This window comes from Barbatula barbatula, assembly GCF_947034865.1.
Source record: "Barbatula barbatula genome assembly, chromosome: 19".
Lineage (NCBI taxonomy): Eukaryota > Metazoa > Chordata > Actinopteri > Cypriniformes > Nemacheilidae > Barbatula > Barbatula barbatula.
Genome location: NC_136782.1, coordinates 5,058,018 through 5,071,421, shown reverse-complemented (window position 1 = coordinate 5,071,421; position 13,404 = coordinate 5,058,018). Strand labels below are relative to the sequence as shown.

The following is a 13,404-nucleotide window of genomic DNA, read 5'->3' as shown; positions in this document are numbered from 1 at the left end:
TCGTGCTATTCGGTTTACTCTTGACGGGTAAGTTTACTTTTGGGAAAGAAAATACTTTCAAGATGAGTTTTGTTGGAAAATGTCTTTACTGTGGAAAAAATGATGAACAGATTTTCATCCATTTTTTAAATCTTTTTACAGTTTGTTCAAGTGTCATTTTAATTTGATCGAAAACCACAAATTTACAAAAACAGACTGCAAATTTACATGCAAACCATTTACAGGAAAAAAATTTAATTTAAAAACTTCAGCATAATGTATTTATAAATATTTATTACTGATTTGCCAAATATATCAGGTATCTTTAAATTGTATAAATAGCAAGAAAGACCGGATCAACAACAATGTAACTGAATAATTTTATTATACTTTCTTCAAGTTAAAACATGCTGACAGTTTTCAAACATAGCAAAATCAAAACATTCAGAAATATGCTTTTCAATGCCATGCAATGTTTACTTAAACTGTCAGTGTTTACTCCATGTCACACAACCATTTCATAAATTTTTCTTTCTTTCTTTTTCCAGTTCAAATTCATGTTTTGAAGACACTTCGGTGTCTTGGCATGGGCTGTTTTTATCCAAGAGTGGCCAGCTGTTTGCATGTTTTAACATAAAATTTATATTATTTTACAACTGGTTTAAATTAAATTTATAAATGAAAGAATATTGTTTTTTGCAGCTACATTTTAATGGGCTGCATGCATTTTATGTGGGCAACATTAATCTTCGTTTTCGGGGTTATGAGCATTTATGGTATCTATGGCTCCAATCTTTGGATGCAACATTTCGTGGAAGTTTATGTGTTATTTGAGATTCGCCATTACAATATACACTACAAGTAAATGAAAGATAGAGAGAAAATATTGGATACGTTAGATACATCCTAGATTTTTTTAATACAATACATGGCCAAAGGTGAGCGGTGATGATTTAATAATTAAAGGGACAGTTCCACCCAAAAATGACAATTCTGTCTTAATTTAATCACACTTAAGTTGTCCTGGGGCACCATAGACTACCATAGTAGAGTTGTCAATGGTGCTCCTATTTGCTTACAAGCATTATTTGAAATACTGTTCTTTGTGTTCTGCAGACCAAAAAACTTTATATAGATTTGGAACCACTTGAGGGTACGTTTCTGATGACTTTTTGATTTGGCTAGGCCCTTTAATTCCAAGACAGATCTGAATGCTACATTCTTAAAGGGACAGTTTAGCGAAAATGAAAATTCTGAATCATTGAATCACTCTTAGGTTGTTCCAAATCGATATAAATATTTTGGATCAAACAAGATATTTTGAAAAATGTGGGAAACTAACCAGTTTTTGGGGGACCATTGATTCCCACAGTAGTTTTCCCCTATATTAGTCAATGGTGCCCCAAACTGTTTGGTTGCAAACATTCTTTCAAATAGTGTTCTTTGAATCATGCAGAACAATGAACTTCATACAGAATGATGTTTGGAACAACTTGAGAGTGAGCAAATGATGACAGAATTAAAGTTTTTGGTTCGGCTTGTCCCTTCGATTCCAATACGGATCTTAATGCTAAATCTACAGTATGACATTCTTAAAGGGATGGTTCACCAAAAAACACAAATTCCATCATCATTTAATCGCCCTCAAGTTGTCCAAAATCAATATAAGACTTTGTTCGCACTGCCACACTGGCTTATGTTTATAATCTGATGCTTGATATTCAACCAAGCTGACGGATGGTGCGCGAAGCTCTAAATCAGGGCAGAATTGTGACACATGCCGATCTACAATGACGCAAAAGCTGCCTGAATTCCGATATGATCATTGGGACTGATGGCAAAAATTGCCAATCATCAGACCTGTATGTATCCGATTTAGGACCAAATATGGAAGTGGCTCAGATCAGATTTAAAAAGATGGGATTCCATGTGGTTTGTCCTGTTCACACTGTCATGCAGTAAACAGATCTGTGTCACATGGGCAAAAAAATCTGACCATTGACTATAGTTTTTTCCTTGCTATATTTAGTCAATGATGCCCCAGAACTGTTTACGTAACTGGTTACAATAAAACTTTCTTACAAACATTATTCTTTGTGTTCTGCAGAACACGTTTTTTATACAGGTCTGGAACAACTTGATGGTGAGCAAATGATGACAAAAATTCATCAATTCCAAGACAGGTCTCAATGCTATAAGAAGACATATGCCATAAGAAGATAGTTCATCCAAAATGAAAATTCTCATAAAAATTATGATTCTCTTTGTTTTATATCCAGATCACAGACCTTCTCAGTCCCACCATGGAGCTGTCAAACATCACAAACAACTGCTCCATTACTGAGTTCAAGAATACCATCTATCCGGCTACGTACTTGTTCATCTTTTTCCTGGGGCTCATCGGCAACCTCACATCTCTATTCTTCTTCATCAGAAGATGCAGAACAAAGGCAGCTTCCTCTCCGGTCAACATCCTTATGGTCAATCTCCTCATGTCCGACCTGATGATGGTGTGCTCGCTACCACTCCGAGCCGCCTACTATCTCATGGACTCCCACTGGGCCTTCGGAGATGTCACCTGCCGAATCATGTCCTACATTTTCTACATCAACATGTACGGCAGCATTTACTTCCTCATGGTTTTAAGCGTGGTGCGCTTCGTGGCTATCATTAAGCCGTTCCAATACGTTCGCTGGCAAAGCTCTCGGAGAGCTTGGATGATATGCCTCGTTGTCTGGCTAATCGTTTCCATGGCCTCCATCCCGCTTCTGAGAGCAGGAGCTTCTGAGGTTGAACCTGGCCGTACGACATGTTTGGAATTGGACAAGACCCTGCTGGAGACCATCATTATATTGAATCGTGGTGTCTTGTTTTTAGGCTTCGTAATGCCCTTTGCGGTCATCTCAGTGTGTTACATTTTCGTGGTCTTTCATTTGCTGAAGCTGAAGAGGAAGAGTCAGGGATCTCAGTTTAATCACAAGAAGTCTTGCTCTCTTGTCATCATCGTGCTTCTTATATTTCTCACGTGCTTCATGCCGTATCACGTAGTGCGAACGATCTTCTTGGAGGCTGAGATGGAGGTTATAAAGAACGGCTATGGGGAATCATGTTATTACATTCAACGGCTGAGAGAGGCTGCTGTCGTCACACATTGTCTGGCTTCGGGAAACAGTTGCCTGGATCCACTGCTTTTCTTTTTCGTGGGGGAACATTTTATAAGCTTTTTGCGGGAGAATACATCGAGAAGGCAAAGTTGTATTATAGAGCAAAATGTAAAAGAGCCAGACAGCAAGAGAGTTAAGACTGGTGTGTTGTGTTTGGGACGTGTCGAGACTTGAGGGAAAACAGGTAAATTCCACAAATACCTTAAGAGGAAGAAAATATCCTCCTAGTGGACAGACACATCACATATACGTTTTCATTTGAGGTGAAGCATGTCATATCTGCACTTCTGGCACGTTTGTAATGTCAACAAAATATAAAGCTTTTGCTCTATCAGAGCCATGGGGCGGGACTATCTGTTTGTCCAAACAATAGCATGTGGAGGGAGTGCATGTAAATGAGGTTACATGTAAAGTAAATTAAGACTTTGCATAAGATAAATCTATTGTTTTTTTTCTTCTGATGAAAGAAATCTTGTAATCTTGCCTTGTCCACACTTTGCTTTGTGTTTCAACCTCCCGATGTCCATGATTTCAGAATGAATTTAAACATTGATGATTTAATCCAGGAATAAATCGCCTCTGCTGTGCTAAACACAGTAATTCTATTCCTTTTATTCTGTTGCTTAACGATTATTTCTTTTTTACAGTTATTATTCCTTTGAAAGTGAAAGATATTCTGTATGTGTATATCAGCATATTTAACTTTGTTGTTGTTGTGAGAGGAAATGGGAAACAGTTGATTATTTTGAAAAACAACGTTTTTGACTGTAATGTTAAGGAAGTGATGCAAACAGACAATAGAAACTGGTGAAAATTTATTATAGGGCGGTCAAACGGTTAATCACATCCGGAATATGTCTGTGTACTGTTTTGTATATATGTAGGCCTATACTGTATACAGAGAGAAAGATTTAGATGTATTTATTTACCAATAATTGAAATTATATATAAACATATATTCATTTTTACATTTAATACTTTTCTAACATATTTGTGTGTACATATGTTTGTGTGTTTATAAAAAATGATATGCACAGTACAAAGACTTTGAGAGATTATGTAAACACAAACTTTTATTCTGGACGTGATGAATCGCTTTACAGCTGTAATTAATTACTTTATAACAATTATATTGAGAAGGTTTTAATGTTGTTGAATGTTTTTGAATGTTGATGTATGGGTGAGGTAAGGAGTTGGCAGACCAAAATAGGTTGGTAATAATAACTAGGCAACAGATGGGACAATATAACAATAGATGCAATATAGACCCATTCAATTTATTTTACGCATTAAATAAAATAAAATGTAATTAAAATAATACATCATCTATACAGGTTATATTATGAAACACAATCTGTAAATCATCCATGATTGCATTTTAATCCTAAATTTCCATATATTGCACATCATAAATATTGGTATCACAAATATAATAAAAAAGGCAAAAATTTGACAAAATTTGTCTGTCTTGTCCTTCATTTTGGTAATCTGTCACTTCTCTCACGGATTTCATAATCCACTTGGATCCTAACTCTTTGACCTTCGTCTAATTTTATGCATACAGCATCAGGTCATTAGTGCTATTATTTATCATTTAGTTTGAAGAAGTTGTTTGAGAAAAAGATGGAGGATAAAAACAGGGAGTTGAAACAGTTTTGGGGAGAAACTCTTCAAACATAAACAATTTGCAGATTTGGACTCTGTAGGTAAATAGCAGAAGGGAGAAAGCAATCAATCTGACCTGGAGTTTAACGGAAGGTATGTGAAAAACCTGAAACATATTGTAAGAACATTGTATTATTCTTCTTTTATCAAATGATAATTTAATGAAATATAAATGAATAAATATATTTTAAAAATACAATTAAAGTGAACATTAGACGGACTTTTTATATTTCAAAAATGACTAGCAAGTTTGCAGAATTGCAGTTGCAGCGCCACCTGCTGAGCATTCATGTGATGATTTAAAAATAATTTCCCATTCGGCACACGCGGCTCTATGTCGCTCTCTGGCGGAAACAAGCAGAACACACTGTCACATTTCCAATATTCCCAGATTCGTCTCAAATTTTAAGTTCTTAATTATTGTGATAACACGCTCAAAAATATTCATTCATATAAGAGAACAGGTTTTCAAAATCGGGTATTCAAGAAAAATATATTCATACAAAAATAAAAGACTTCTGTTTTATTGGGTAGGCATCGCGTTCACGACCCGGTGGCCCCCCCTGTCGGCTCCAAAGCGAGAATGGCATCTACATTCGAGATGTTGTGTCTTTCAAACAAATAAATTAGTTCCCATACAAATATATATATACATTGAAGTTAAAACGCGGCAGTTAAACGTTGAATAACACACTATAAAACTACTAAGCCCGTTCCCCGTCAACAACATGTCCGAATAACACATTGCGTAACAACAAACCCGCAGAGAATGGGAATGAAAGTCGCTTTCGGTAACGATGGTTGACGCGGTCGCGATACGCATGCGCAGTGACGTGCGTATACTGTGTACATTCTTGAGCGGAAAATGATGGCGATTATCCAGACGCTTCAAGAGCCTGCGCTCGCCCGTGGATGGAGGTGGCCGTAAAAACGAACACCCGCGGGGAAAAGTTGTTTGCTCGGCAAGGTCGCGATCCGTCTCCGCCCCTGGACGTTTTCAGACGTGGGAAAAAGCGAGTGGACGAGGCTCGCGGCTGTAATCTGCTGTAGTATTGAAGTGTGGAACAGCCACGTAGCTTATAGAGATCCAGATCTCACACACACTGGCCTAGCACTTTAAAGACCCCTATAGACACCTACGCATCGAGCCGAAGAGGAGTGATCGTGTGAAGAGAAGACAGCGAGCGAAACCAGCTGTCGGTGAGTTTCTTTCGCGTTTGCACTTTGTTTGAATTGACCGAATGTGCATTTCTGGACAGCCTGCGTCCGACACAGGAGAATGTGGGTTTATTTACCTTCGCCGTGTACCTTTGCTGGGTCTATTTTGACTTGTTTGGGTCCACTTCTGGCGCGCAGTGAAGCGTGTCTGCGTTTTAAAGGAAAAGAACACAGCGGGGCCTGAAATGCGCACGTCAACGTCATCTGATCATAGAGCTGCAGATTAAGTGCCGCTGCGGTCACTAAACGCACTCAACGGTGGCCGCGTCTCAAACTACGGGCGCGTTAAGCGCCGGTCGAAGCGTTATTTTGCGAACGCGACTAAAACACTCCGCGATAACACGCTTGAGACAAACACGAATTGCACCAACTATCCAATGCGCTTATAACGCGCAGAATTGTTTGTTTCGATGTCCGACAATTGTTCCGAAGTGACCCACAGAAATGTGCGCATCGAAAGTTGTACGAGACCTAAACGCCTTACTCGTGTATTTGCCCACAAATGTCTTGTTATTTAAAAATTCGCCAGATCCGAAAATGTTGGATTATTTTGAATTTCGAAGTCCAGAGACAGTCTAAGTATTGCACTTCTCATGGCCACCTCTTCGTTAAAGCGTGGTTCTTAAAGTCATGGACTTTTGGGGTCTTTCAAACGTAACTCGTCTCAATGCTTTAAATCACCTTAGTGATGCTCCTTTCCTGGTTGTATTAAAGTTTGCCACCAGATGCCGGAAATGTTCAGTAATTCACTCACAGACTGTATTATTCCCCCCGGCTTAGTTTTGTTGGAATAAATAAACAAAGGCTGCAAACAAAACAACAGAGATGTGCATATAAATATAAAACGCAACGCTTTCGGTGAGCGAATGTAGGTTTATTTGACATTTTTCACTCACAACAGTTGAATATCAGTGCTCTCTTTAAAGTGATACTTCACCCAAACGTTTAATTCTGACGTCATTTACTCACCGTTGAATGTGTATAAATGTATTTAGATATTTGTAAGAAGGCTTATAACCAGACAGATCTCAACACCCATTGACTCACATAGTAGGAAAAACGACTCGTTCTGTTTAACAAAAAAGAAGAGATTTTGAAGAATGTAGGACAGCACACAGTTCTGGGGCACTTTTGACCACCATTGAATTTTTTCCAATTATGGTAGTTGAGATCTGTCTGGTTATAAGCCTTCTTTCAAATACCTTTCTCTGTGTTCATCGGAACAATGAAATGCAAACACATTTGGATCAACTCGAAGGAGAGTAAATGATGACCGATTTTTCATTTTGGGGTGAAGTGTCCCTTTAACATCATTACATGCATTGTTGCTTTTTAGGTTTATGCACAGAGCTGTGCTGCGGGATAACATTGGTCATTTATTAATAGTCCCAGGGCTGATAACTATGCAAACATCATTGCTTGTTTTAGAAGTTGACGCTGTGCTTAATTTCCTCGTAAATGTAAATGAGTCTACCGTTTTTCCTGAAATTGTATCCTTATGTACAAAAGCAAGGTTAGATCATTGGATGTCCGTGGCAGGTTTCATATATTTGGGACATTTTTGTTTTGTAACAGAATCTCTTTTGTTTTTCTTCGAATGTGATATTTGTTTGGTGTACGGTATAATCCCGTCCCCTTGTGGGCACATCTGCGTCTTTTTTCAGCTGTTGTTTACAGGTTATGTTTTGCATCGCTGCTTTGATAATAGATCTGTGATCCATCACCGCATGAAGTCAACATTGTTTTTCTGTTTTCATGGACACTTTGTGAGGAAAATCAGGATCGTCGGTATCCACACAAACACACAGATCAAGTTGCACCTGATTGTTACGGGCTCAGATATTCCAGCAAATTCGGCCATATGTGTGGTTGTCATGAGGGTAGCTACACTGCCACTAAATGTCCATTGGACTGTTCTCAGTTTTGTAGTGTTCTTCTAAACCGTTCCTATTTGAAGAATGCTTTGATTACACTGTTTTTGAATTTTACAGGTGTGCCGGACGAGACATTTATCCGTCGTAGCTTAGCAGCTGTGTGAGGCCAAACTGCGAATGAAACTCCCCTGTTTGCCATCTCAAAACTAATGCTCTAACCACTGAAACTAAAATGCTGACTCAGAACCAAAGAGTTGTCAGGAACATCTGATAAACTGACGCTGTGCCAGATTTCTTAAGAACATGAATGCATAGTATCTTAACTTTTTTGTTTTCTTGAAAGTGTTTTGTTATTTGGTTTCAGTTTAATATACAGTTTTGATAAGTTGATGTTCTGAGCATATATGAGCTTAGAGCACTCCCTGTAATTCTCCCATTGTTCTTCTGAAATGATTTTTCCTGCTATTGTTGGAAGAATCATTTACATTTCATTCTGGCATCTGCATAAGGGACTTTCTGATCTGTCTCTAGGTGGGTTGTGTTTTTTTTAACTGAAAGGCAGATGTTGTCAGGCTTGATGTTCTTTCTCCTGGTGTGTGATTTTCACCCTTTTCGTTTTTATTGACCTCATACCTGCAGCTAAAGCCAAAACCTGTTTTTTTTCACATCACTGACGGGAAGCGTGTTGCGTAATATAGTTCCTCATCTCTTTCTGAATAGTTTTTTCTTTCCCCCTTTATTTTTTGCCTCTGAAAAGGCCATCTTTAGAAATCTGTTCTTGTAGTTTGTTTTCTTAGTGTGAAACGTAAACTTTTATTCAAAGGACAAACAGAAAGGGACGCAGAAACCTTGGAAAGTCCTTGGTCTCTCGCATACAGAATCAGACTTTCCGAGTGTTGCTGTGGTTACAGCATATGTTTTTATCATCTGTAGTGACACTAGTAAATTATATGACATCATAATTTGGATTGAAACACTTTATTCATTTGTACATTATTAGTGGCTCTTGCTAAGCAAAGGATTATTTAGCATTCTGGGAAATTCCAATGTTACACAACTTGAAGTATAAATTCATATGAAAATGTTCAGCATGTATTACCAATAAATGGAATCATCTTTTTATATTTGACTAAACCCCTGTTGATAGTCCAATATCCTGAAAAAATATATTTTCTATTTTACAATGAATTGGACTATCAACAGGGGTTTAGTCAAATATAAAAAGATATATATGCGTGTGACAAAAAAGGACGCACGCTTTTGTGAGACTACATACTTTGTAGGATTTCTGTGAATTAAAATGTACAAACCAGAAGCAATAATACCCAACAAATGAAGAAGGGATGGCTCTTTATAGACCGTAATTATATTAATTACCGTTATTTAATTATCATTTCCATGTGCCCTATTATGAGAAATATTGATTGTTATATGAAAATTATCTTACCTGACTATGGAAAACTATCCTTTATTCGTTTTTTTAAAGCATTTTTTATTTAGAGACTTCACGTGGTTATTTAAACCACCATTGATTATTGCTGACTTTAGATTTATTCAGCCATGGGTGCAGCTCGTCCCTCTTGGGCATCTTACAACAGTCATTAATGATTCATCAAACAATATGACTTGTTGAGAAGGTGTGTTATTCATTTGTTGAAGCCAGAAGCTCTGGAGGGATATCTGAACATCCTGCTGTAGGTTGGATGTTGGGTTTTAGGCCAACTAGCACGTGGAGACTCTCTGGGAAGGACCCTTAGATATTGTGCAGTTTCTTCAGAAAGTGTAAATATCTAGTTCGTGTTTGTTACTTACCCTGGAAATTGTCCCCTGAAGACACATACAGAAACCTGATTTTCGGTGCGTAAAAGTGACGTGAACCATTCTAAAGAGCGTCCTTGTCAAATCTGTGAAGTCATTTCCACCCACATCGTGTGGCTGAGGGCTGGGGTACTACCCAGTCACAGTAAGAGCTCTTATCCATGTGCTTTCATAGTCATGATGCCAGAGGTGTTCACCACTTAAAATAATTGAGTGCCCCCCTCCATCTTCCGGTTACACATTCTAATAAGCCACCACCTCCCGAGTCTGACCTTTTGCCCCTTAAAAGAACGGATTTGCACCTGTAGTTCGTGCTCCACCCGCGTTCTGCCTGAAAGGAGATATTAAATCACTGTAAAAATTGTAGCTTTTACAACTTGTCGCTGTCTATTTGGCCTCCCACTCTGGCCTCTTTCACGTTACAGTATTGCGCTTTGAAAATGGCAGGTTACAACTGAAAAAAAAAAGAGAATTTAGATCCTCAGAATGTTGTTACTCAACAGAATTATGAGGACAAGCTACAGTCTGTTGTCGCAAGTTTCACAGTATTTTTAATTCACACTCATGCATTGCAAACTTGTACGACTTTCTTCTGCAGAACACACATTTTTTTTCACAAAAGGTTTTTTTACGGTTAATAGGCCATAAACATTTATTCCCAGTGTTTGACAGATTTAAATAGTAGTCAGATAAATGTGTCTGAAAATCACAACTATGAAAACCAATTCGTTTTTACTAACTGTTAAAGATGCAGTTTCTGCCAATCTCATATTAATCTTGAGTACCTATACAGTAGTATTGCATACGTTGTATCTTTTGAGAGTATTTAGTTTGCTCACATTTATAAAAGAGAGATACAGCTGTACAATTATTTCCAGAAAAAAAAGCAGCTGGGGACAGACAGAAGGGGTGGAACTAGAGCATGGGCACACAAAACATCATTGCATTAATCCATCAAATAAATTAAATTCTAGCGGCCCCCTTGGCCAGGCAAACAGTGCAAAACTGTATGCAAACGGTGGCGAGGAACCCAAAAATCCATTGGAGGAGAAAAAAAAAACTCAGAGGGAAACCAGGCCTAACCAGGGGATTCCAGTTCCCCTCTGGCAAAAGCTGCAGCCTCTGCACAAGCTCGACAGTACTTGCACAACAAGGCAAAATAAAAACATTTTAGATTCAAGATTATCATTAATAATCTAATAGCAGCTGAAATTTTGTAGAGTCACCGTGTCCTTTATCCAGCTCTATCATCACAGCTTTTTCAGGTCTGGGCATTGACTGCGTCCTGCCCGCTCTGGTAACCTTGGAACAATGAGACAAGACTGGCAGAGAGTAGAGTATTGTTCTGCACCCTTTAATGCAACAAATACATCAGTTGTTATCAGAGGTGTTCCTGGTTCTGGTTGATCTAACTAGTGCAGCCTAATCCTTCGAAATATTTATATTATGATAGTTGAGTGTATGCAAGATTAAATAGATACGTCTTTAGTCTAGATTTAAACTGACAGTGTGTCTGCCTCCCGGACAGTACGGGAAAGACTGTTCCAAGGTTTATGAAGTTTAAGAAGGATCTGCCGCCTGCACTTGATTATGAAATTCTAGGTATTACCAACTGACCTGACACCTGAGAGCGTAGTGCACGTGATGGACTGTAATACAAGAGAAGTTCAGTCAGGTACTGAGGAGCTAAACCATGTATGGCTTTATAGGCAATAAGCAAGATTTAAAAGTTAATGCGACGCTTTATAGGTAACCAGTGCAAGGTTGACAGAACCGGGCTAATATGCTTTTATAAATATAAGTATATGCATACTTTTTTGTACGTGTAAGAATTCGAGCTACCACATTTTGGACCAGTTGGAGTTTGTAATAAACCTGCAGGGCCAACCACCTAATAGTGCATTACAGTAATCTAGTCCCCAGGTCATAAATGCATGAATTAACTTCTCTGCATCTGATGGTGACATAATATGACGTAGTTTAGATATATTTTTAAGATGAAAAATGCTATTTTACAGATGTTGGTGACATGGTTCTCAAATGACAGAGTACTATTGAATAAAACTCCAAGATTCTTTGCTAAAGAACATCCGTCAATAGTAAAGCAGTATTCTTGGTTTTTACATATGGTGGTTTTCGGTCCAATAAGTAACACTTCGTTTTGTCTGAGTTCATTTATAAGAAATTGTTACTCATCCACTTTTTTATACTATGTATGCTATACTTCTACTATACTATGCATTCCACTACTCGATGGAATTGCTGTGTTTCATGAGGCTTTGAGGAAATGTAAAGTTGTGTATCATCAGCATAACAGTGAAAGCTTACTCCGTGTCACTTTATTATATCACCTAGAGGTAGCATGTATAATGCAAAGAGCATAGGCCCTAAGACGGAGCCCTGTATCACACCGTACTGGACTTGCGATTTGAGTGACACCTCATTATTTATTGCTACATATTGAAAACGGTCAGATAAATAAGATGTAAACTATTCCATTAATGCAGACATAATTTCCGAGTCTCTGTAGGAGCGTGCTGTGGTCAGTGGTGTTGAATGCAGCACTTAGATCTAGCAGCACCAATAATTTGTAGTTTTAAAAAAATAATACTTAAACGTATAATACAGGACAAAGCTGCTTAGGTATACTTAAAAAAAAATTGTAAAATCTACAATTCACTCCCATTCTAAAGCTAGGACGGCCCAGGATACTTGGCATAACAACACCGACTGTATTAAAAAAAGAAAGCCGCGAGGGTGAGTAAAAAATAATGATATACACTTTTTTGGGCTGAAATATCCCTTTAATAGATTAAATAATGTCTATATCATAACAAAAGTAACCATATAAATAATAAAAAAGAATATTAACAGATTGTTTATATATTTAAAAAAAATTTTTTGTAGAACATTGGTTACCAATGGTAACTCCACTGTTTGAACACAAAACCCCAGAGACATTGCTCTAAGTATCTTTTGTGTTCCACAGTAGAAAGAGTCTAATACAGGTTTTGGATGACATGAGGATGAATAAATGATGAATAAATTAGTAAAAGAACTGCATCTCTACATAATTGATTGTGAAAACAAAAGTAAACATTGCTTTATTTTTTTAGGTATTTCAAACATTTCAAGTTCAATGAAAAAAACATTAAAATACTTTAATTATTGATTTGCAAAATACAAAAGGCAGCTAGGATGAGCTTTCACACAAGCATTTATCATCTATAGACTATATATATATATGTGTGTATATATAGACTATATAGTTTCGTAATATGGCCTTTGTAAAGTCTAACAATGACATTTTGTTGTCACTGTTGTTGTTGTTCAAACTCTATTGGTTACATGCTGCTATTAAAGAGTATGCGGGCTCAGAACAGAGAATGGCAGAAAATAATAACTTATAATCACAACCGTTTGACCTCCTTGGATAACTTAAGAAAAATATGTTTCTCTTCTTCCTTCAGATTATTATAATTTATACTAATATACTATAATTATCATCAAATCAATTATAATAGCAGCTCACATCGATATTAATCTTCAGTGTATAACTACTCCTGCAACATTTATGGATGATCCTTCGCTCTCAGTGTGAAGTCCTTCGTGATGGTGAGGAAAGTGACACCTAATAAATTCCTAAAAAGGAGAAAACTAAAAGTATAGAGAACATTGAGAAGGGA

General features: G+C 37.4%; 3 protein-coding genes across 6 annotated transcripts in view; 2 read left to right on the top strand and 1 right to left on the bottom strand.

The window, feature by feature from the left end:
• cysltr2b (cysteinyl leukotriene receptor 2b) overlaps positions 1-4,597 on the top strand; it is a 4,754-nt gene extending 157 nt beyond the window's left edge. The window contains exons 1-3 of one of the 3 annotated variants that reach the window (XM_079481639.1): positions 1-27; positions 2,087-2,162; positions 2,259-4,591. The exon at positions 1-27 is cut by the window's left edge and continues 107 nt beyond it. In XM_079481639.1, the coding sequence (XP_079337765.1) occupies positions 2,283-3,317 (1,035 nt within the window). In that variant the 5' untranslated portion in view covers positions 1-27; positions 2,087-2,162; positions 2,259-2,282 and the 3' untranslated portion in view covers positions 3,318-4,591. Of the gene's footprint in view, positions 28-2,086; positions 2,163-2,258 lie in introns of all 3 variants that reach the window. The other 2 variants (XM_079481640.1, XM_079481638.1) reach the window with 2 other exon arrangements.
• Positions 1-6,285, bottom strand: part of rcbtb2 (regulator of chromosome condensation (RCC1) and BTB (POZ) domain containing protein 2) — a 23,140-nt gene extending 16,855 nt beyond the window's left edge. The window contains exon 1 of the mRNA XM_079481636.1: positions 6,104-6,285. The gene's annotated coding sequence lies outside the window, so the exon portion shown is untranslated. The remainder of the gene's footprint in view (positions 1-6,103) is intronic.
• fndc3a (fibronectin type III domain containing 3A) overlaps positions 5,612-13,404 on the top strand; it is a 65,424-nt gene continuing 57,631 nt past the window's right edge. Inside the window, exon 1 of one of the 2 annotated variants that reach the window (XM_079481634.1) lies at positions 5,612-6,008. The gene's annotated coding sequence lies outside the window, so the exon portion shown is untranslated. The remainder of the gene's footprint in view (positions 6,009-13,404) is intronic. The other variant, XM_079481633.1, reaches the window with a different exon arrangement.